General features: G+C 45.3%; 1 protein-coding gene and 1 long non-coding RNA gene across 3 annotated transcripts in view; one reads left to right on the top strand and one right to left on the bottom strand.

Moving 5' to 3' along the window:
- The window catches only part of LOC114597006 (uncharacterized), a 30,145-nt gene extending 10,906 nt beyond the window's left edge, over positions 1-19,239 (bottom strand). Inside the window, exons 1-3 of one of the 2 annotated variants that reach the window (XR_003706667.2) lie at positions 18,492-19,239; positions 5,752-5,904; positions 4,176-5,571 (exon numbers count right to left, since the gene is read on the bottom strand). This is a non-coding gene — a long non-coding RNA (uncharacterized LOC114597006). The remainder of the gene's footprint in view (positions 1-4,175; positions 5,572-5,751; positions 5,905-18,491) is intronic. The other variant, XR_003706668.2, reaches the window with a different exon arrangement.
- On the top strand, positions 18,043-24,469 carry DBX1 (developing brain homeobox 1). Its single transcript, XM_028728969.2, has 4 exons — positions 18,043-18,726; positions 19,390-19,491; positions 21,964-22,163; positions 23,840-24,469. Exons 1-4 carry the CDS (start codon positions 18,333-18,335, stop codon positions 24,212-24,214), a joined length of 1,071 nt encoding a protein of 356 aa, XP_028584802.2. The 5' UTR covers positions 18,043-18,332; the 3' UTR covers positions 24,215-24,469.
- Positions 24,470-24,931: the final 462 nt, after the last annotated feature.

Genomic DNA, 24,931 nt, shown 5'->3' with positions numbered 1-24,931 from the left:
AGAACATTGGTGGTGCCTAACACATTTTGGTTATATAATGGCTGTGTACACACCATACATTTAAAGCACATTTAAAGCATATGACTTCCCTCAAAGTATCCTGGGAACTGTAGTTTGTCAAGAGTGCTGGGAACTATGGGTCTGTAAAGTACATTTTCCAAGATTCTTTGGGCAAAGTCATTTGTATGGTGTGCTCACAGTAATTTACCCACCTTCAGAGTTCTGCCCCAGTCCTTCAGAGATTAGTTGTTTTTCCTTCTGGGTTATTATTATTATTTTTTTTTTAGAATAATGAAGGTAATGCAAGATTCCCACTTTAACAAAGTTCCTTAAATCTTCTGAATCTATCTATCTACCTACTGCATTTATATCCCACCTTTTTCTCCAAGGAGCTCAAGGTGGCATAGATGGTCCTCCCCCTCCTCATTTAATCGCCACAACAATCCTATGGGGTAGGATTAGACTGAGAGGCAGCGACTCGCCCATCTTCACCCAGTGAGCTTCATGCCTGAGTGGGGATTTAAACCCCAGACACACTAACGACTAGCCACTCCACCACACTGACTTTTGCATCTGGAGAGAAAGCAGCTCTTGCTCCTTGTGTTTACTCCCTTCCCTATCTGCCATCCCTCCCACCAGACACAAGCATTCCTTGTGCCATAGAGCAAAGGAGTAAATGGAGGCAGATACTACAACTGACAAGGGAAACAGCAAGAAAAAGAAACTGTCTGCTTTCATTTTGTTTTGGGAAATTTAAAGGAACCAGCCTATTGTCCCTTTTGTAAGGTAATACTATGTAAGTAAGAGTCAAGGGCAGAAGGTAAGAGTTAAAGGATAGTAGCTCTCCAGCTGCGAGAAGAAACTTTTCACCATATTGGTCCTTGTGTGTAGTATATCCTTTCTGTCAGTGACCAATACCTTTCCTTGTCTAACCAACACATGAAAATTGGTAGCAGCCATGTAAAAGTCAAGAATGAATAAATATGCAGAGAAGAAATTAGGCACGTATTCATTTTCTGGTACGCAGTATAATCCAATGTAAATAGCACCCCATTTAGCTAATCTTCTGATGACCCACAACTATTTAATAACTTCAGGCCCATTTAGCTTAATGAGATTATACTGTACATTATTCTGAGGCAATCAGGTTTGATAAATCATACTAAATTGCTCTGGAGTTGCAATTTTGTCCTTCCCTCCTTCCTTCCTTCATGCATTCTCTCTCCAGAATAATGTCACTGTAAAGGATACTAGAACCAAAGCAAATGCTTATCCTTTAAAAAAAATAAAATTAAATTTTTTTTGCAAATGGTAGGTGCAGTAAATTCTATATATTTTAAGGAACAGGGGAAGGTCACATTCCAGTCTTTATAAGTGACAGAAACAGAAATCAACAAATGTTATGCAGGCTAGTTGATTCCAGAAGATAAAAGCAAATCCCTATATTCAAATCATAGACTATAGGGAAAGTAAAATATAATGCATGCATATGTAGCAGGAGGCAACATCTGCTTCTGTAGAAGCATGAGTCTCCAGTCTGTAAAATATAACAGCAGTGTCACCTAAAAAACCAAGGCTGCTTACATACTATACCTTTAATGCACATTCAAACCATAATCTTTCCCTCAAAGAATTCTGGGCATTGTAGTTTACCTCTCACAGAATTACAATTCCCAGCAAGCCTTAACAAACTACAGTGCTCAGAATTATTTGAGGGGTCAAAATGTGCTTCAGATGTCCTTTAGAGGTACAGTGTGTGCACAGTCTAAGGTTGCAGTCCTCTGGTCTCTCAGAGGGCATCCTAGAAGCTGTTAGACTATTTTGCATCTCTCTCTCTCCAAGAATGGAGAAAGAGGTCCCTGGAGATAGTTGGTGCTCTACCAACACCAGATCTTAGACTCCAGAAACGGCAAAAATAAGGCATTCTGGGAGAAACTGGATCCAAAGCTCTCCTGTTTCCCCAAAACACTCATGGAATTGGGGAATGGCATCATTTATTTCCCAGAAGAGAAACCTATGGCTACCTTGGGTTTGGATATGAAGCTTCCTCTGCCTTTGATTCCTCCTATTCCTACCCCAAAGGATTGCTCTATAATTCCTGTACTGTATTTTCGAATGAGCTACTGCATCAGATGCTTGTCTTGTAAGCATCTGTGGGTGTGGAGTAGAACAAAGACCCATTTACACCGGCCGACAAAAAAACTGCAGCAACAAAAAAACAATGACCCATTCCTTATTTTTATGTAGGAATCACTATTTAATGTATACTTGCATTAGTACTACTAGTGAGAATTCCTAATTCTTATTTATCCATTAATCATGTGCTTATAATGCCAATCATCCTGAAGAGGGGTGACCTATCTGGACATGTATTCTTGCATCAAAAGCGTTGCTGTGGTAAATGGCCCAATATGCCTTCAGCCTATCTTAGTATATGGTCCATGAAAGAAAGAAAAATGGTGGGAATGGAGCACACTTTTGAAAGCAAAGGACGCACAACAGACATAAAGGAGACAAAAATGCAGCCCTTTTTTGGTGCAACCAAATTCAGACACCCTTAGAATTTAGCCCACCAGCCTCTTTCTAAAAATGGCTTCAGAAGCCCTATAGAGGTAGTTCAGCTTCTCTGACTTCTCACACAATATTCTTTTAAATGAATTTAAAGCTTTTCAGAATCCCTGCAAAATAACCATGGTGCAGTTCCCCTCGTACTATTATGCAAATAGATTAATCAGCCAATGCTTCAGTGAGAATTAATTTATATTTGAATCAAATGAGCCCTAGACGCTTTATAATTGAACCCTTAGGCCAAGGCCTGGGCTAGGTAGCAACCCCATATTATTCATTTGACGAAACGTGAACTGACATAAATACTATGGCTAACTTTCAATCCGATTACTCCGTTACCTCACATCAATGCTATCCCAGCCATCAGACTCTGGCGTCCTTCCTTTCATTGGCTTTGCTAACAACTGACAACTCCTGCCTGATAAACAAGCACCCACGCTGCCATCTCGTACCCCCTCTCTTAACCCATAATTCCTGCTCAATGGGCCCTATTCGACAAGGTACTTTATTTTGTTTGTAGGAATCAAGGACTAAACAGGGTGTGTTTTGTGCTTTTTTTAATTATAAAAAAAGTTCTGTTGGTGTGGCTACAATTCAGAACTTCTCACTCACAGCTGCTAACTATTTTGAGTCCTAACAACCAAAAATACGCATGGGTGCTCAGCTCTTAATTTTAACAGTTATCCAAATTTATTATGGTCTTTTAAAGTCTTCCCACACCTTCCTTTATATGCCATTTTTTGATAACTGTGAGTAAAGGTCAACGTAAAGTGAACCCACATTTAAACAGCACCCTTATACCAAACTCATGTTGACAACCACCACATTCTTTCAATTGCATTGCACAGGAGCTTGTATGGGGGTGTATGTTTTAAGGAAAAAAGTTTTCCCCCTGTAAAGCCACAGGCATTTAAAAAGATTGACCAAACAATCCACCAGGTGTGAGAAAAGCCTCCCCCCGCCACCCTCTGTAGGCAGCTCTCTGGCAGAGAACTTACACTCTCTAATTAGATTATCAGGCCAGCTTTGAAACTCTTATCAAAACATTTTCTCTGCTGTACTGTTCATTGTGCATAGCTGATAACTAAGCTTCTCAAAAGCTCCAGTTAAAAACCTGTTTTTAAATAAGTTGAAGGAAGTATGGAGAAGAAAAAGAAAACAAGACTTCCATTTACTTGAAAAAGCATGGGTCGCTAGGGATTATTTTACAAGGCATGTTCTAAACATATCATATGATTTGTAGTTCAGCCTTTAGGGTGCACATTACATAGGGAAGGTTAAACACAGCCATTCAAAGCTCTCTTAAAGTTGGCCCCATGCTACCATTTGTGGTGAAGAGAGGTCATCTTTGTGCGTGGTACTATGCAAAGAGGTAGGCGAGGTTGCAGTGAGCACCAAAATACTTGGGACTGTGAAATTTCAAGCAGACTGTGAATCATTCCAAAAGGATATATTCACACTATATTCAATGCTGCTCACATTTTTCAGTCATATATGTTAAGGGGGTATAAATTGGCTTCAACCCACCAGAAATAAACCAGAGCTGAAAACTCAGTGAAACTGAGGAATTGAAAATTTAAAAAACCAAGTGTTTTAATATTACTCACTTGCATAAAGCTTACATAATGTCTATATACAGCACGGCCATTGTTGTTGTTGTTTAGTCATTGAGTTGTGTCCGACTCTTCGTGACCCCATGGACCAGACCACGCCAGGCACTCCTGTCTTCCACTGCTTCCCGCAGTTTGGTCAAACTCATGTTCGTAGCTTCGAGAACACTGTCCAACCAACTGGTCCTCTGTCGTCCCCTTCTCCTTGTGCCCTCCATCTTTCCCAACATCAGGGTCTTTTCCAGGGAGTCTTCTCTTCTCATGAGGTGGCCAAAGTATTGGAGCCTCAGCTTCACAATCTGTCCTTCCAGTGAGCACTCAGGGCTGATTTCCTTAAGAATGGATAGGTTTGATCTTCTTGCAGTCCATGGGACTCTCAAGAGTCTCCTCCAGACCATAATTCAAAAACATCAATTCTTCAGCAATCAGCCTTCTTTATGGTCCAGCTCTCACTTCCATACATCACTACTGGGAAAACCATAGCTTTAACTATACGGGCCTTCTGGTTTGGTTGTCTAGGATATTATTGAATGAAGGGAAACTGAAGATGGTTATTAGTGATCAGCTGGGTTGAAGCACCATTATTACGAAGAAAAGCTTAAGAAATTATGTATTTATATATTTCTAGAATATCTGTATACCACTTTTCAACAGTATGTTCTCAACATGGCTTAGATAGTACAAAGTAGCTTATGAATGTTTTAATAGCATTTACAGTCTCAGCATTAACATAATTCCATGTGTAGATTGTCCACCCTAGAACAGCTTCACTCTCATTAGGATTTAACCAGTATCCAGAGATGGTAGATATACCTGACATATACTGGGTCTCAACTGGTATTAGAGTGAATTGTATCAATGCTGTGCAACAAAGGTAAGGGTGATATTGAGTGCTGGACTAGATGATCCTTTGGCAAGCATTTATTATGTTCTTCTAGTCCAGACTTCAGTTACTGTAATCACTGATTGACCTTGTAAATGTGGTGCAGGAAATCACAGCAAGGATTGCAAGAGCTTCCTAAAACTTAGCATTCAAGATTATGCTTGTTCTTGTGTTAGTATGTATCATACAGAAGGATTAAATCTTGCTTCTTACTTCTGTGTAACTTACTGTGTGATCAAGTTCTTCAGTGCTGATGGAGCTGTAGTCCTAAACATCTAGAGAGCATCAGGTTGGGGAAGGCTGGCATAGGCTGTTGATGTGCTCATCTGACACATTAGAAACTGAAGCTGGAAGAGCAGGACTAGGTGATGGACTCCCAATGAAGCTGATGAGCTTGAAGCCCTATGCTCCGTCTACTTGTGGACCACAGTCATGACTGCTCAGCTGTTTGCAGGGGGAAGGCTTGGACGATGCTTAATCTCTGCTTGATTGCTTTGCGTGGCTTAAAAGCTGAGGAAAATATATGTAGAGATAGAGATCGAATTAATACCAACAATAACCAGACACATGACAAATGGGAAAATAAAATTCAAAGTAGACAAGAGAAACACATTAAGAAGAGAAGGGACAAATTAACTAGCCTCACAGTTGGCCTGGCAAAGAAACAGGGACAAAACTCCAGTGAATTACTTTTGACCTGATCACATCCTTCGTCTGTGTATTTGAGAACATGGTCGTTCAGGGTTGGCCAGTCTGAATGGAAGGGGTGGAAGCATGTAACTCTCGCCTCCAGGTTCCTTTGCCAAGTCTCGTCTCTGCTGTTTTATCCGAGATCCCTTCTTTCTTTGGGGCAGGGAGAGAAAAAGAAGAGAAAAAGGGGGGGAAACACCACACAGTTAACCACCTGTCAGGGCTGAGGACACAATAAGACAGCCCCCAAAAGAGCTTTTCATGCATGCGTAATATATTTGTTCAGCTATTCACTTAATGAAGCTGATAAATGTGATGCAAAACAATAGTCAAGTTAATCTATTTAGTAAAATGTTTTGAGACTTTCAGGCGATGTTAAGGAGGGTAGTGTATGCAAGCCATTTTCATTTCAATGCACTCATCTCCCCCCCCCCTCTTTGGGGGAATAGAGGGAAGAGGGGGGTAGATTCAGACAACCTATGTGAATATAATTTCTTATAAATGTGTCTTTAATGGGTTTAATTCACCCTTGCCAGCTGTTTTTGGAGCTGGTTTGAAAGAGCAAAACAAACGTGCCAGGTTTGGAAAGCTAGTTAAAATTAGTTTCGGTCATTGGGGCCAAGCTATATTTCCTGCAAACCATCTGCTTGATTGGCACAATAGAGGGATTTTCAAGAGAGAAAAAACAGGGAGGGAGGGAGGAGGGAGGAGGAGGAGGTGGGGGAAAGACCAGCAAAGCTTTGAAGGACCCAACAGTTACTGTTCCTTGTGCTGAATTCTAAAGGTGAACGTCTTAGGTGTCTTAATACAGCATGTCCCATTCAGGTATTCAGCAAGGTCAATGAGCATCAATAAGGGCACCTAGAAAGGTATTAAAACTCCACACAGAGAACCTTCATCCTTACCCGCCCCCCTCTAGAAAGAAACAAAAATAGAGAAATCTCTCTGTGTGTTTTAGATAGCCTAGAATTGAGCGAGAAGGGCATTAGCCAAAGGCGCCCGGGTGGAGAAGCTTGGCCACCAGCAGGAAAGGCATTCAGGCCCAAATGATTTCCTAGCCTCTCTTGTTCCATCAGATGCTAACGTGTTTGGAATATGAGTTATCACAGGAAGGCAAAACAAGCAAAATGTGCCAAGCAGCTGTTTCTTCCCCTGCCCCTAAACTAAACTTCCCCTGCCCCTAAACATTGCAAAAGGGTTGCCATCAAGAGCAGTCTTATTTAAATGGATGATGCTTCCTGATTTGGACTTGGGTTCTAAGCTCCCTTACCTGCCCAACCTAAACATAAATTAAATGACACACACCAGCTTACTGGAATCGCTGCATAAATGAGTTCCCATAGTGGTCTGTGCTAAGCTGCCAAGGTGAGCCCATTCACAGCTATTTCTGTATATAGTGAATGTCATACAGCAGACGGGTAATTGTTGATGTTTTTACTGCTCTCGCATGCTGAGGGACCAGGCATTGTTTGGATTGACCCTGCACACGTGTAACCATTCACAGGACTGGGCTTGTGTCACACCACTGTCAACCCACAATTGCTTAGTGCCTTTTAAAACAAATTGTTAGCAGTAGGGCTTCTAGGTACCCAGTTTTGATGGGGGTGTATGCACAACACTGGCTCCCTAGGAAAAGGTATGTGCAGCAATTGCAAGGGAACTTCCAGCAGCCTTCATATGCCTGTATGTCCATGTAGTAAGGCTCAATTTGAACTCTCTATAATGTAAGCAAACGAAAGATAAATAATGGAATGTACTCCCATTAAAATTATGCATAAATCTTTCCATGCCAGTTTACAATAGGATGATAGACTACAATCCAAAACTTAGTTCTGTAGTAGTAAATGTATCGTATCTATTTTCATTGATGAATTATTATTTACAAGCGAGCCTTTTCAATGTTTCAGCCAACCAGCCATGCCCTCCTGCACATATTCCATTCCGTTTACCCAGCCTCCAGTTTTCTGCCCCACCATAAATCATAGAATTATAGAAATAGAACTGTAGAATTGGAAGGAACCCGGAGGATCACTACTCCAACCCCCTGGAGACACACAGCTTGAACACTTACTAGATGGCCAGAAGCACTGCTCAGCATATATCAGATCTCTAGGGCAGGCATGGCCAAACTTGGCCCTCCAGCTGTTTTGGGACTACAGCTCCCATCATCCCTAGCTAGCAGGACCAGTGGTCAGGGATGATGGGAGTTGTAGTCCCAAAACAGCTGGAGGGCCAAGTTTGGCCATGCCTGCTCTAGAGACACTCAGCACCCCAAGATGCTTACAAAGCCCAAACTAAGCTTCCTCTCAGTCTCTCCCCCCCTCCCAACAGGACATAGAATCATAGAATTGTAGAGTTGGAAGGGACCCTGAAGGTGATAAAGTCCAACCCAACTAAAGCATCCATGATAGATGGGCATCCAACCTCTGCTTGAAGACCTCCAAGGAAGGAGAGCCCACCACTCTCTGAGGGAGTCTGTTCTGCTGTCAAACATATCTTACCATCAGAAAGCTCTTCCAAATGTTTAGTCAGAATCTCCTTTCTTGTAACTTGAATCTGTTGGTTCAGGTCCTACCCTCTAGAGCAGGAGAAAACAAGCCTGCTCCATCTTCCATGTGACAGCCCTTGAGCTATTTGGAGATGGCTATTATATCTCCTCTCCTCCAGGCTAAACATACCCAACTCCTTCAACTATTCCCCATGAGGTTTGGTTTCCGGAGCCTTGACCATCTTAGTCACCTCCTCTGTACACATTTCAGCTTGTCAATATCCCTCTTAAATTGTGGTGCCCAGAACTGTATTCCAGGTGAGGTTTGACAAAGGCAGAATAGAGTGGTACTATTACTTCCCTTGATCAGGACACTATACATCTGTCAATGCAGCCTAGAATAGCATGGTTGCCAGTGGCTTAAATTAATTAATTTTATATTGAATGATTTTAGAGTGTTGTTTATGCTGTACTTTTGTACTGTTTTATTGTTGTTAGCTGCCCTGAGCCCGGCTTCGGCTGGGGAGGGCGGGATATAAATAAAATTTATTATTATTAATTAATTTATTATTATTATTATTATTATTATTATTATTATTATTATTATCTGCTCTTTTTGCTGTGGCATCACACGGTTGACTCATGCTAAGCTTGTGGTCCACCAAGACCCAAAGATCCTTTTCACATGTACTGCTGGCAATCCAGGTGTCTCCCATCTTATATTTGTGCAGCTGGTTCTTCCTACCTAAGTGTAAAACCTTACATTCATCCCTATTGAAATTCATTTTTTTAGTTTTGACCCAGTTGGTCAATCTGTTAATGTCATCTTGAATCCTGATTCTGTCCTCTGCAGCATTAACTACTCTTCCCAGTTTGAAATCTGCAGATTTCATTGTCATCCTCTCAGTTACTTCATCTAAGTCGTTTATAAAGATGTTGAACAACAAAGGACCCAGGACAGAAGTCTGTGGCACCCGTTTGTCACTTTCCCCAAGGATTTGGAACCATTAGTGAACACTCTTTGGGTTAGGTCAAATAGCTACAAATCCAGTTAACAGGTACCTCATCCAGCCCACATTTTACCAGTTTCTCTGCAAGAATTATCATGGGGAACTTACAGAAATCAATATAGACTATTTCCACAGTTTTCTCCTGATCCACCAAGCCTGTAACTCTATCAAAATTTCATCTAGCATGACTTGTTTTTAAGAAAACCATGTTGGGTCTTAGGTAATCACAGTATCATTTTTTAAGTGCTCACAGACTGACCATTTAATTATCTGTTCTATGACATTTCCTGGTATCGACATCAAGCTGACCAGTCAATAGTTACCTGGCTTTTCTTTTTCCTCCTTTTTGAAGATGGGGACAACATTTGTCCATCTTCAGGGACCTTATCTGCAGGTCCAAGATAAATAATCCCCTTGTTGCTTCTTTCCCCTTCTGGGAAATGAAATTGTCAGCGGAGCAATTGAAAAATTCGTTGCATATTACATTATTGGCAGAGTTTGAGTTCCAAGAGATATCAGGGTAGTTGAAGTCTCCCATGACTGCTATATCTCTCCTTTTTTAATGTTTGGTATTCTGCTGTAGGAAGGCTTCATCCAAGTCTTCAGTCTGGCATGGTGGTCTTTAGCAGACACCCAAAGTAATGTCTCTGTTGTTTCCCTCTCCTACATTTTTACCCATATGCTGTCTTCCATGCTCATGGATCTCTTTACAAGTGTATACATCCTTTATATATAATGCTGCTACTCCTCACTTCCTGTTTGATCTATTCCTTTTGAACAGGTTATATCCCTCAGTTTCTGCATTCCAGTCCTGAATCTCATCCCAGTAATGCCCATTAGGTAATATTTACCATCCTGCATTAAGAGCTTAAATTTGCCTTGCTTGTTTCCCATACTCTGTGCATTAGTATAGAGACAACTGAAACCATGAGTCATTCCCTCCAGTTGCTTCCTTCTTGTAGTTTCCTGCCCTTTAGCATGTTTCTGTAGCACTACCTCAGTTTCCTGTGCATCAATGAAGCTATTATACCCAGTACCAGGTGTTCCCCTGCAATCTGTAATATTGTCTCCTCCCCCCCCCTCAGCATTTAGTTTAAAAATCTCCTGATCAGGTTCACAAGACTCTAAGCAAACAGATTATTGCCAACTACTGTGAGGTGTAACCCATTTCTTCCCAGAAGTTCTTCCTATATTTTGCTATACCAGTGAAACAGCATGGATCCTGATTGTTCTGCTTCTATGTGTCACGCTCCTCCAGGGTTTCATCTCCTGCAGTGGATGATCTTCCTTCTCTCTAGGGGCAACCCACCTGCCTCACTGTTCAAGGACAGTCCACTCTGCTCTATCAAGTAATTCGTCATCTTACCTAGTAGCTCAAAGTGTGGATAGACAAGCCTCAAGTTGCTGTACCTTCTCTACTCTTAGACCCTGTGCTCTAGCAGAGGCCACACACAAACAAACTTACAATCAAACCTCCAAACAGCTCAAACAACCAGCCTTAATCCAAAAGACACAAGCTCATTCTCTTCCTTCTCCTTCACCAATCCCTGACAAACACTCCTTTTTAACAAGTCCTGGTCACAAGCTCCCAGAGGCTGCAATCAGCTAAGTGGAACCACCAAGTCACTCATTATTCCACAAACACTGAGCATGCTCATTCCTCATTGAGTTGTGTTTGGATTCTACCCTTCATTGAAGTTTTCCTCTTAAATATTTGTTTGCACTTGGCAATTCTTTTGCCAGCTGATGCTTTGCCCTTGCGTCCATGGATGGTGGAGTTTAGGCAACAGAACTTCGTTGACTTTGTGCAAGTTGACAGCAAACTTCTCCCATTTCATTTGCAGAGCCCTGTACGTACCCCATACCATAGTCCCCAAGACCCAGGAGCAGATTTTCAGGAGGTACAGGAAGCAACAGGACAGAGGCAGGGGGCGCAGGCATTCTGTGGATGTGAACTCTGATAATGGAAAGTTAGGACCCAAGCCTATGTCCTTAAGCACCCATCCAAAATAAACCACATGGTCCGTGAATTGGTTTATTGTTGTAGATTGTTTAGGCAACCTGTGAAAAAAGGAGCATTTCCTCATCAGCTGGACTCTTTCACGTAATGTTCAAGAGTTCCTCCTCACAGGGTGATGCTAACTTTGAGAAGTTGAAGATGGATGTAGTAATGGAGGTGAAACTCAGAAAATGAATGTGGTAATAAAGAACTCTGAGGAGACTGGTTCCAGAAGAACCGTGGATCTAAGCGAATTCTAAGAAACTGACTAGTACATGCTATCAAACGTCCTACCAGGGATGTCCAACAGGTCGATCGTGATCGACTGGTCGATCCCTGGGAGGTTCTGGTTTATCACTGGCTCCTTTTCCTTTGCGGTGGCATAAGAGCATCTGGTCCCGCCCCCTCACCCCGTCCTCCATTTTTGCATGATCGCTGGAACGGAAGATGCAGATAGTTCCTCCTTAGCTGAACCCAAAAAACCCAGGAAATTCCTCCCTTAAAAAAGCTCAACAACTTTGACCTGAACACCCCCCCCCCCCGCAAAAAAGGGGTAGATCACTGCCAGTTTTTTATTCTGTGAGTAGATCACAGTCTCTTGGGAGTTGGATGTCCCTGGACTAGGACAACTAACTTGGCATTTTGGGTCAGGAACAGCTATCACCCACAGTGCCCTTTTGGTTAGTAGTTTCCATCAACCTTGCATAACAGCTGGCCCTGTAGATCCATTGAAATTGAAAATCTTGAAGTTGTTCTACTCCATTATTTCCACAGGTCTATGCTGTGTATAACTGACATTGGGTCCAGGAACTCTCAGCTGGCCTCCAAGCAGCAGCTTTACTGCCTGGAGGGTACAGGCAGGATCAGAGCCTGGGTGAGGTTGGGGTAGCAGCAGAGCACCGACAGAGCCCATCTGGCGTCCCACCAGACTGTCCTGGTAAGTGGCAGGGATGTTGCTACTGAAGCATTGGTCGGTGGCACCAATCTGTTGTGACTGGCTGTTCACTGCCTGGAAGGGGAAGAGGTGATTGTGGGCTTTGGGGACCTGGAGCCTTAATGGGAGGGGTGAAAGATGCTTAGTCCCAGGCAACAATATGTTTTTGAGGCCGGGCCCTGCCTGGATCCCTCCATCCCTCTGTGCATGCTCCAAGTTCCACCAGCAACACCCCCAATTTGATTATTATTTTTTAGCCATAAAGGGGAAGGAGAGGCGGACAACGGCAACAAAGCCGCCGAGTGACAGTTAAGGAAGAAAGTTGGGAGATCAGGACATGGAAATGAATGGTAGGACGCAGCACCCCGCCCTCTCCCCGCGCCGCCGATCCCAGGTCAAGCGGCATTCGTCACAGGTTTTAGAGGGAGAAGTCCCTTCCCTTCCACCCCCAGCGCCTTTGAAAAGACACTTCCAAAGGAATCGCTGAAAAGGAAGATCCTTTCCCTCCGATTTCTGGGCTTCTTGGGCGGCGGCCTTCCCTTCTCAATAGCTCCTCGGGCCCCTTTCGCCGCGCTGCTTAAGAGAAGTCTCCTGCGCGCCCCAGAAACATAGCCCGGGACCCGGGGCCACGTGGGCGCCACCGCGGGCGGCGGACCCAGATGAGAGACAATGCACAGGTTCGCCTCCCGGCAGCCCGACGGGGCCATGGCAGCTCCCACGAAAGGGCATGCACCTGCCTGGGCCGCAATTCCGCCTTTCGCCTCCGGTCCCCTGAAGCCCGAGCAAGTCGCTGGAGGTGCAGTGGCGCGTCACCGGATCTGCGCTGATTCAGAAGCCCGTCCTTCTCCCTGGGGGCTCCGCGGGTCTTTCCGTCGGACTGCAGCCTCGAACGTCACATATTTTCGGGGTTGTGAATGGGGCTGGCAGACACGCCAGACCTGTCTCAGAAAGTTATGGCCGTCACCTGTTGCCTCCAGGTACCCCAGCGTCGGTGGGACTGTGGATTGCGCTCCGATTCTTGGGACGTGGCGCCTGCTCGCTCGCTGCGTTTACACGCGTTATGACCAAAGCGAATTATAAACAGAAAGGTTTCTAAGGATAACAGCGCGTAAATACTTTCCCATTTTAATCACCTCCCCACCCGAAACAATGGGGTGTGGCAATCTGCATCCTCCTAGCGGCAACCAGATCCTTCAAATGTCCCTATTTTCCAGGGACATCCCTGATTTAGAGAAGCCATCCCGGTTTCTGATTTGATCCCGGAATGTCCCACTTTTCCTTAGGATGGCCCTGTTTTCATTGGAGAAATGTTGGAGGTATGGAGTTATCCGACCCCTGAGCTGTCTGAAGGCAACCCAGTATAGGAGGGTTTTTAAAAATGTTTTATTATGTTTATTATGTTTATTATTATGCCCAGATTTGCTGGGGCAACCCAGTAAGATGTGTGGGGGTATAAACAGTAAAATTATCATTATGGAATGGGACGTCCTTCTTTTCATCGGAGAAATGTTGGAGGGTGTGCAAAACATGAATGGCCAAGGTCATTTTCTGTTTTCTGAAACTCTTGCGCTTAGAAGTCTGCTCACTTCAAGAAGGTCGGGGGCCTAAGTCGGACTGAAGCCTATTGGGTTGGCGTCCCAAATCCGAACCCATTTTTTGACGAGCAAATTCCCAGAGAGTATTTGCTTCAAAATGCGGTCGCTACCCATTCAGCTTTATCCCAGGAACGTCTGTTCTCACTGGCTTGATTTCTTGACATGAGTTGAAATAACAGAAATATCGTAAACCGTATCCCCCCCCCCCTCTCCATTTCCTCGAGGTATGGAATAAAATAATGGCAAAACTTTAGTAGCCCAGAGTGAGGAACCACAAATGCTCTTCCTTCTTTCCAGTGCTAGAAATAAAATAAGCGCAACCTGAAAGTGAACATGCCCTAAAGGGCTAGTAGTTACGCACTACAGCATGGGCGTAGCCAAGGGGGGCAGCTGCCCCCATTAAGTAAAACAATAGAAATACTTAAGTAACTGACCAATCACATCTGCCCCCCCCTAACAAAAGTCCTGTTCCCCCCAACAAAAATCATGGCTCCGCCCATGCGCACTAGTGACTCCTCAAGCACATTTAACCAGCTTTGTCTTATTCATTACCCGTGCGTAAAGGATGGTAAGGATCCCCTCCCTTCTTGTGCTTATGAATGACCTGGTGATTTCTCATTCGTATCAGGAAGTACAAAGCCGGAGTATTTGTTTCTGGTCAGTTGCTTCATGTCTGAACTTGAGGAAGGATCATTTCCTTAGGTTCAGCCTAATTCTGAGCAGCCCTTTCTCTTCCAGCAAAGAGAACCTCATATCCTTTAGATCCGTCTTAATTATTACACCTAAATAACAGCCGCTATATAGTTATTGTACCTGAATAACAGCTGCTATGTGCAGCCTGTGCCTTTCCATGACTTAATAGGACGTACTACTAAGCAAACGTCCTCAGCGCAAACACGAATAACTTTCCAGTCTCCAGAAGCGCGACTGGATGCAAAAGATCGAATAAACCTTCTGCAGCTTCCAAATGCTAACCTCCAAAGACTTCCAAGATTTATTTATTTTTAAAAGTCATGGTTCTAGTGGTCTTCGGTGTCCTCTCTCATTTACTTACATTGAATCGGTCTCTGCAAAATTGTTGCAAAAAAGGAACCACACTAGAAACAATTCCGAATGCTATTAAGAACTCTGCAGCAGCTTTTGACTTCTCATTTAGAACTGCTCCGGAGTCAGTGGGTGCCAGCAGCTAGCCTGGTCCGTTCCTACCTGGAAATATGCGCCACTGGATTCAGTGGGATGAACTTGTACACCATCCCATCCCCACCCCATCAAATAGCCATACTCAGTCCTGTCGATTAATTTCAATGGGTCTCCTCTAACTTAGGTCTCCCCACCCACAAATACCCCTACCCAACTGGGAGTAAGTAAGCACTGGCCCGAGGTCCATTGATTTAGTGGGTCTTTACTGAGTATGGCCAACGTTGGACACCACTCAAAGGGGACTTCTCCCCGCCCATCAGTGCAGCTTTCCAAATATGTCCCCTTGGCATCTGCGCTATGGGACTTAATTCGAAGTCACTGCGCTTGAAGCTTCGGAGAGCATTTGCTCCCTCCCCCCTTGCAGTTTACGATCAAGCTGCTAGTTAGAATAGTAGATGGAGCAATGGAACTTCCTGCCGCAGGAACACAAAAGAGCTGCGGAGCCACAGCGAGAGCCAGCCCACTGCGAGCATTGGAAAGTGAGGATTATTTATATTCAGAGCCCAAACTCTGCTCTTTTTGGAAGAGATATCCGTTGTCCCTCTGTGCCATATCTTAGGCTTTTTTCTTTGTTTTCACCAAAATACATAGTAATGCGTGGAAATCGCGCCTTAAACCACTCGATTTGCTGTCAGCTCGGGCCAATGCTTACTTACTCCCAGTTGGGTAGGGGTATTTGTGGGTGGGGAGACCTCGGTGGGAGCAGGAGGGGCTTCTAACACCACCATATTATTTCGTAGACTAATCCCCTTCGCCTTCCCTCAAATAACTTTTTGATTTGAATCGAGGGAGAGGTTGAACAGACGTTCTTTCTTCGCTAATGTGATATAAATCACAGATGCACTTTCTCCCCCCCCCCTCCGAATGGTTAAAGCATGGAGACATGGAGATCATGAGCGCACGCACGCACACCCCCAAGAAAGAAAGGAAAAGACGAAGGCCCGGACCCCAAAGGAAAACCACCGAAAGAAAGTAAAGCTGGTTAATAAGATTTTTTTGGAAGGGAGAAAGCTTTGTGTCCCCAAGTTAAAAAAAAGAGGGGTGTTGAAACAGCTGAAGGTGACAGTTAGTTCATGCTTAATAGGATCAGGGCTGCCTGCCTGGGGCTGCACGCTTTTGCCGGCTAAAAGTTCAGCACCAAAAGGCTGAATAGGGTGCTTTTAAAACATACGACGATTTAACACATCTGTTAGAGATTCTGCAACGGAGAGGTTCAAAAAGAGAAAAGAAAAGAAAAGGGAAAGAAAGCCTTTGCAACGACCTCTTTGCAGTGTTAACTGCCCTCAATTTTCGACTGCCCAGCACGTTTGGGTTGGTTTTTCTTTTATGCATTCACCCACCAACGATTTTTCTTGAATACCAGAATATCGCTTTTTTTCCCAGTGAGGTTGGAATTGGCTTTGTGCTAAATTTCCCATTCGATAGCCAGGCCAGACTTCCCTGTTCGCAGTCTTGCCTCTCTCCCAGACACCTGCAATTCAGCATAACGATGCATCTTGAGGAAGTGCGCTGCAGCACGCGGAATTTCTGCCATAATAAATGTGTCAGTCTTCAGGACTCTTCGGTCTCGCTCCGAGCCTAGTCCTACTGCCCCTCCAGAGAGGTGTTTTCAGAAAGTCTGCTAAAAAGCCGCTTAGAGGCTAGAGGGCTGAAACATCAAGCAAATAGTTATGCGATCAGCCTGTACAGGGAGCGACAGTGGCAGTGCAGTCTTGTCCACTGTTCCTCGGAAGCCAAGTCCCATCGCATTACATACTGGGCATACGCCTGGGGCTTACCTTGGTGTGCCTTGCAGCGTGGGTCTGTTTGAAAAGAAAGCGCCGTTGAGATGCACAAGCCAGTACGATGGCAGCAGCCCTTGCGGCTGACGCCCATTTTGGTCGCCTCCAAGTGGAGGCGAATCCGCTTGAAATCAAGCAATGGAACTTCGACGTGAGTTGAAATAGGAACTTACCTTCCATAACAGCAAATAAATGGTTTTGTTTCCAAGGAACATATTTAGGATCGCAGTGCAAATCGGCTAAAGTCTTTTTTTTTTTTAAAGCGATGCTTTATTTTATTGCCCAAAATAAAACATTAAATTTAAAAATCGGTACATAATATGAATTAGTAATCGTATGCGATGTAAGGCTGTTTCCCAAAATGGGTAAGATTTTGTCTTCAGCAAATTGTTTTTTAATAAAGAAAGCTACATTTTTGCTTTCCAGGATGTCTCAAAGCCAGGCACAAAGTGGTTACGACGAACATGTAGTTCTAATTTCCATTATATACAGACCTATATATAGTTTTGCTTTGGATAAGTTAAAAAACAAAACAAAAACCACACGCCCCATACACACCAAAACACTCCATCCCAGAACGCTGATTTATGACTAGGTCTTTAACCGCAGCAATCGCGGGAGCCCGTTTAAACCTTAGCAACTGGAAACTTGTTCCGAGACGCAGACACTCTGGGGAGCAGCCCAATTTAAGTTCAGCAACTAACACCCCCCACAACAAAGCCCCCGCAAAAGGCACAGCGGATCATATATCATATATATAAAAAAACCTTTTCATCTGCGGCAAAGATTTCACTTCACGTTGCCTCATTTGTATTTTCTATTCTGCAGAAAGCTCCGTGATAAGTTTATATGAATATTTATTGCTTTATTTCCTGAGAGCCAGCGGGGGTGGGGGTGAGAGACGGACAGAGAGAGCGCGCGCGCGCAAATAAATGTAATGCTTTTCTTAAAATAATTCCCCCCTTTTTTCCCTTAGGAGTGTGGGGGAGAAAATGTCCCTGGAAACTTTTTGTAAATATATAAATAAATAAGAAATACGCATTTAATTATCCGTCCCGTGTGTGCGCGCCTTGCATCGGAACAAAACCCCGCTGGTCGCCCTCGGAGCGACGCCTTTCCCCCAAGAGGCGGTCAATATGCAAAATTGATGCCTGCCCCTTCTTTGTGGCGGGCCCATTGTGTGGGGCTTGCTGATGAAGCCTAATCCAATCCTAAATTGCGCCCCCGGACCAATCAGGGAGCCCCGAGTGCCCGATGAATGAAACTCAAGGGGAGAACCCCATTGTGGGAGCTGTCACTTCGGGAAGCGCCTGAGCGGCCCGGACCCCTATAAAACCCCATTGCGCCAGAGAAAGGCCGAGGAGAAGAAGCCTGCCAGTCTCGCTTAGGTGGATCTCGAGAGAAAAGGAGACAGAGCAAGACCATTTGTTTAAAAAATAAAAAAGCGGGAGGGGGGAGGAAAAAGGAAGCGGGGCGAAGACTACTTTGGGAAAGCAACAGCCAGCCCTTCCAAGTTGAGGCTTGGACCCTTGGCCAGGCGGGCGCTTCCTCTGCCTCCCTCCCCGTCTCCTGCCATGATGTTCCCCAGCCTGATCGCGCCTCCCGCCGTCTACCCGAGTCTCCTGCGGCCCACGCCGACCCTCACGCTGCCGCAGTCGCTGCAGTCCGCCTTCTCCGGCCACTCCAGCTTCCTGGTGGAAGACCTCATCCGCATCAGCCGGCCCGCCGCTTACCTGCCTCGCGGCGGCGGCGTTCCGCCGCCGGCCAGCCTGTCCCCACCGCCTCTGTCGGGCGCCAGCCCCGCCCGGACGGGCCCGCCAGGACCCTCGTCGGCCGAGCCGGCCAACTCCGACGGCGCTGCGCGACGGGGCTGCTCGGCGCCCGCCTCCGCCTCCGCCTCGCCCGCCAGCGACGCGCCCTTCCTCAAGTTCGGCGTGCACGCAATCCTGTCGTCGGCGCCCCGGACAGGTGAGCGCGCTGCGCCGTCGGGGGGAAGCTGAGGGAGGGAGCCTCCGCTCGGGTTGGCTCAGCGAAGGAGGCCTTGCCAATGGGAGGAGCGGGGAGGTGCCAGGTGTGCCTGTGTGTGTGTGTAAGATGGAGACTTGACGAAATGGACAGCAGCTTCCTCCTTTGCGCACCCATTCAGGAGAAAAGGAGCGGGGGGACGGACACTCGTATAGCAGTAGGGAGGATCGCGTCACAAACCAGGTGTGGGGAGAGTTAAAAGGGGGGAGTAATTGGGTATTCTTCCCAGTTGTGGTAGGTAAATCAATAGACACGATTCCCGGGGGCTGGGTTGGGAGAGAGACTGCATTTGCTTCTTTAGCACCACCGACGTGACAAAAAAGAGAGAGGTGTCAGTTCTAGTAATGCTTTGTCAATGTGATTCCTTAGTTGCACAGGAAGCTAGGTGGAGGAGGACCACTGTCCCAGCATCGTGACATTGTCTCTCCGGGGTTTCAGGCTTGGGAGGGGAGAGGTGTCTCTTTCGATCCTGCTACCTGGAGATGACAAGAACTGAACAATCGGAAACCCTTAGCATTTTAGTGCCTGCGCTCCAACCACTAAGCCGCAGCCCTTCCTTGCCTTCAACCCGTCCTTACTAATGTGCATTTTCTCTGCTCTCCCCAGAAACCTCCCACGCGCTGATGCAGAACGTCCCTCCCAAGACTTTCACTTTCCCGTATTTCGAAGGATCCTTCCAACCTTTCATCAGGTCTTCTTATTTTCCAGGTAGGTCTGGGGTCCTCCTCCTCCTCGGCGCTCGCCCCCCCCCCCCGCCACCCACTGCTCCTTCATTGTTGCAGGCATCAAAAGCGAATTATATCTTTCGGAGGGTCCGGGAGGTGGCGGCGGTGGATGGGTGGTGGTTGGGGGAGGGGGGAGGCCGTTGCTCGTCCTCCAGTTCAGAGGTTGGACGGGGTACAACATTCAAGAATCCGTCGCGCCAATTTGATGCCCTATTTAGCACAAGCGCGGTGGCTGCTTGACATTTTCGTTCCCAATTTCTCTTCTCTCTCCCCCCCCCCCACGCCCCTCCCCTGCTCGACAAATTAGCTGGGATTGTCACGGTCCGAATGCGAGGCGGTTCAATTCTGACACAGAGATGCTGTCCGGCCTCCTCTTCAGGGCGGCAGTTTTCCCACAGAGCCGGTGATCGGCAACAAAAGTTTCAGCACCATGACCAATTTGGTCAGCTCCCTCCGGGCAACCACACACAGACCAAGCGCTGACTCCGCCGTGCTGCTGATAGACATTTACCAGCCATGGGCTAATTTCCCTTTAAAGGTCATTCGCTTTGCCAACGTTTTCACAAGGCCACATGGAGCGCTCCCTTGTTTGGGAATTCGGTGTGGCCGAAGCCAAACCCCCACCTCCAAATCTTTTGCTCTGAGAAAGTTATTACCTACCTCCATCTCAAAGGGACCTCAGAAGCAGGTGGGTCCCAGGCTCTGCAGAATCAGGCTGGGAGGCCAGGACCAATTCACACCCTACTACCCTGATGACTGCCAACTTTCCTGCTAAATGATGTTACTTGACCATTGCAACCTCTGCCACCCAAAGTATTAAAACTCAACATATAGCGCCTGGTGTGAGCCTGGGATCAACTGGTGCTACAGCATTGCTACAGTTAGGCAGGTGGTTTGGAAAGGAGATCAATAGAGCCTTTCCCCAGGTAAGCTCCCCCAAGTTTTCAAAAGAAAGAGAGGCACAAAAGAAGCACCTATAGATACCACATTTCCATACTGAAGTTATGTTCCACTGCCAGTTTGGGTTTTCAACTTTTTCTATGGGGTGTGTAGAATCCTACACAGAGGATACCTCTCACATTACACATCTATAATCCTCTACTGGTGTTGAACTGAAATTAAATATGTTTAGAAGAATATGCCCCAAATTATCACACACAGATCTACTCTAATCCGCTGTTGGTGTTCAACTGATTTGGAGCATATTCTTTTAAACATTTTCAAGTTAGGAATGCCTAGGCAAGTTAACTTCAAATCTTACTTTTGAAGCTGAGAAAAGTGACGGTTAAGAAGAACGACTCTCAAAAATATCACTCTACCAACAAGCTGCTAATATACTTTGTACCAAAAGCCAAGAGCTCCTTCATTCACTCTCCTGATAATGGAATTTGCTTCCTTTCTCCAGCATTTGAATGGCCCAACAAAAACAACTTGAGCCTTATATATAGCTTTTCATGTCCATTTAATGAAAATGATTTGGGGAAAGAGAAGGCTGTGTCATCAGTATTCTCTCCAAGGAGCTTGGCATGCAGTTGTGTTTAGTTTGAAAGTGTAAATCTCTTTTGTTCCAATAATATATGGCTTTAGCTGCTTGTCCTCAGTCTTTTTCTGTTAGTTCATTACTACACAATTACCATTCACGCTTCATTAGAATCTCTGTTTCTCTTTGGGAGTTTTTCTTTCCGCTTAAAGGCGAAACTCTGCCCTTTTTATCATACCAATTCCATTGGGAACCAGTCAATGTGCTAATTAGCTGTTACTTTTCATGTCTCCAGAGTGAATTCTGCAAGTTTTGTAAGGAAGAGGTGGGGGCAGGGGAGGAAAGATTCATATATTAAAAAGATGAATACTGATTGATCAAAACTTGCCACTTAAAAGGACTTTTTTGTTCCTGTAAGAAAAGTCCCTTATTTTAATCTGGGGTAAAATAAAGTTCCTGCAATGGGGGTGGGGGTGGGGGACTTCTGAACATTTAAATACTCAGACAAGAGAGAGAGAGAGAGTTCTTACCCCCTTCCCTCCCCCCCCCTTTTAAAAGTATACCTCTATCTTCCTGGCCTTTTCTTTTGAAAGTTAAGATCTTTGAATCTGGTAACAAAACAGGCCAACTATAGATACATTCACTTGGTGTATCTAATCAAATCTGGTTACCATTGGCTGAAAAGGACAGTTAAGTTAAGCGTAAACTCCCTTTCACAAAACCAGGTTCATAGGTGCTGATCTGCTTAATTCAGCTGAGAGTACAGAAAGGAAAAAAGAGATGGCAAGAAAGAGAAAGAAGAGAGAAATCTATGGGCATGCAAATGAAAGGGAGATTTGCTCCTTGACTTCAGTGGGATGGGGATTCTATCTTTTGGAGCAGGACTTTTGGAACCAAGCTTGTCTTTCTTTTTTTTTTTTTAAAAAAAAGCTGTTCCAGCCTGTTTCAGTGCTTTATTTTTTCCTTTTCTCACAGCTTCATCTGTGGTGCCTATTCCTGGCACTTTCTCTTGGCCTCTGGCTGCCCGGGGGAAACCACGCAGAGGTATGCTCCGCAGGGCTGTCTTCTCAGATGTGCAGCGCAAAGCCCTGGAGAAAATGTTCCAGAAGCAGAAGTACATCAGCAAACCAGACAGGAAGAAACTGGCAGCCAAGCTGGGCTTGAAGGACTCCCAGGTAAACTCCTCTTCTTTCTCCCCCTAGACAATCACAGAGAATGTGAAGCCACAGGTTGGAAAGAGGTTGGCGGTGGTGGCGGTAGACATTTAACCTTCACTTCTCAAAAACAAGACCACTCCTCCTCAAAGAGAAGTGTGAGTATAAGGAGACTTTCTGAACAGGAGCCAAAGACTCCATCCAGATAATGTTGGCGGCAGTTAAGAGCAATAGACATGACCCCCTGGCTCTGTGGTAGGAGGAACTTTGAACCTGACAATCTGAAAGTTGCTCAGTGTGGTATTATACTCCCACTGATTTCAGTGAGATGTAAGCATGACAGTCTTTTGATTACTGGCACTTTTTAAAATGAACAAATTTATTATAGTTATATCAGGCATCCCCAAACCCAGCCCTCCAAATGTTTTGGGACTACAACTCCCATCATCCTTGACCACTGGGCCTGTTAGCTAGGGATGATGGGAGTTGTAGTCCCAAAACATCTGGAGGGCTGAGTTTGCTTATGCCTGGCATAGCACTATACTGTTTACCTGCAAGTAGGCCCCACTGAAATAAATGGGACTTAGTTTTGAGTATGCATGCATTGCTACCTCTAAGTATTATTATTTCTTAAATGGGGCCATGGAGAGTTTTGCATGAATAGGTTAGTCTCAATCAAATCAATGTGACTAATTTCTCAAGTTGATCCCTGGCTTGGGCTAGGGGAGGAGAGGAAGGGGAAGTCTCATTGTGTGAATGAAAGGTCATTCTGCAAGTAGACTGTTAGGTGTCATACAATTAGTTGCTGAAAACAAATAAACAAAAAACACTATATTATCCTTTATTGCATTTCTTGGTTGCTTTCCATCAGAAAATGGTCTCAAAGCAGCTTGACAGAATAGAAATGCTTATTGCAGCCCAATGCGCATCACCCTCAGGTTTATTTTCACAGCCCCCTTTGAGAATTTCATGAGGTCTCCTTGGGCTAGTCCAACATATTAACTTGCATTTCTGGCACAAGGGTGGGGGATGAGATCTTCGCCAAGGAAAAACCTGAAAATTGGTAAAATTTGGAAGTGCTGGCTGCCACCAGATATATGAGCTTTCCTGAGTTGCTGCCCTGAATGCAGATCTGGAGCACCTTAGAATGGTTGTCTCCATTATGCATACTTAAAAAAAGAGATGCAAAAACTCCCACCATCTTGCAAGAGCAAGACATGGGGTTGCATTCAACATTGGGTAAGTGTAGTTTAGCTCATGAAACTTGACTTTCCCTTCTCTCCACCCGCTTGCATCCCTCCACTATGCCCCCCAAATCTGCTTTGGAGGCCCTCAAACTTTAGAGCAGATTTTGAGGGTGCACAAGGGGCTGCAGGGAGGAGGGAAGGAAAGTCCCATTGTGCAAATGCATGCTTCTTCTACTGCCACCACATTAGGACAGGATATAACCCATTTTGTTTTTGGACAACCCAAGTAATTTTCAAAAAATTGTACAACTGTTTCTTTGTGGAGTCATCTTTGATGCTTAGTGCAGCTCACTTAGGGAGTGGCCCTTGAGGATCTTGTGTAGGGTGGGGAGAGGTAAGGATTCTGCTCTTCAAATGTGTCTCCGCATGTGTACTTGATGGTTGGTGTTAGTCATGTAGCAGTTGCCTTGATGCTGCAAAACCTTATTTGTGTACCCTTGAAAACTCTAGGTGAAGATCTGGTTTCAAAACAGGAGGATGAAGTGGAGAAACTCCAAAGAGAGAGAGCTGCTGTCATCTGGCGGCTGCCGGGAGCAGACTTTACCCACCAAGTTCAACCCTCACCCAGATCTCAGTGACGTAGGCAAGAAAGGTTCTGGAGAGGAGGAGGAAGAAGCAGCCTCACCCCGGTGCCCAGCCAGCCCCAGGCATTCCTTAACATATCACCAGTCCACAGATGACCCACGCCTGAGAGACAGGTTGGACTCCCACATGCTCCCTTCCCCCACCCATTCCAGCAGCCCCAGCAAACCGTCAGACTTCTCAGACTCTGAGGAAGAGGATGAAGAGGGGGAGGAGGATGAAGAAGAGATCACGGTCTCATAGAGACCCTTCTTGCTATCATGAAAGGGGACATTGCAAAGATGTAAATAAACTAAGGGCTATCTAATTGAAGAGGTGGTGTCCTTCCACACCCACATGGTTCAAATAGACAATGTACCGATCATCATGCAACCTTGGGGTTTCTGTATGACATATTCCAGAACTACCCTGATTAGGAACCCCTTGCCTCAATATCCTCCTGTTGTGATCACTGACTAATCAGCCAGCCTTGCACTTTTCAATTGAAAACTATAGACTAGACAGTGTTTCCCAACCTTGTGCCTCCAGATGTTTTTGGCCTACAACTCCCATCATCCCTGACTAGCAAGACCAGTGGCAAGGGATGATGGGAATTGTAGGCCAAAAACAGCTGGAGGCACAAGGTTGGGAAACACTGGACTAGAAAGCCATTAAAACATACACACCCCTTTGGTATTAAGATCATGTTGATTTAGAAGCAGAATAACTAGCCTAATTCAGTTGTGATTCGCTTAGCTAATTCCAGGATGTGTTAATTTCTCTGAAAATAACAGCAATCTTTTCCCCATAAGCCCTAATCTGTTGCGATGCTGCAAAATCCAAGTGGTTGTTAATGATTTGAGAGCAGCCTCGCATGCTGAGCTCTAAAATGCAGCCAGTGTGGGTTGGGGTGGTGCTGGTGGGTTGCTATTCCAGAGAGCACACTTACTGAGTGTGGGCATGGGAACTGGAGCTGCCCCT

The sequence above is a fragment of the Podarcis muralis genome, chromosome 1 (genome assembly GCF_964188315.1).
Source record: "Podarcis muralis chromosome 1, rPodMur119.hap1.1, whole genome shotgun sequence".
NCBI classification, from domain to species: Eukaryota; Metazoa; Chordata; class Lepidosauria; order Squamata; family Lacertidae; genus Podarcis; species Podarcis muralis.
The sequence above is the reverse complement of the archived record's forward strand: the minus strand, read 5'-3'. Positions and strand labels throughout refer to the sequence as shown.

Excerpts from the sequence above, each read along its gene's own strand:
- DBX1 (XM_028728969.2), top strand. The coding sequence starts at position 18,333 with ATGATGTTCCCCAGCCTGATCGCGCCTCCCGCCGTCTACCCGAGTCTC. Across the intron at positions 19,492-21,963 it reads CAGGTCTTCTTATTTTCCAG|CTTCATCTGTGGTGCCTATT; the intron begins GTAGGTCTGGGG and ends CTTTTCTCACAG. Across the intron at positions 22,164-23,839 it reads TGGGCTTGAAGGACTCCCAG|GTGAAGATCTGGTTTCAAAA; the intron begins GTAAACTCCTCT and ends TGAAAACTCTAG.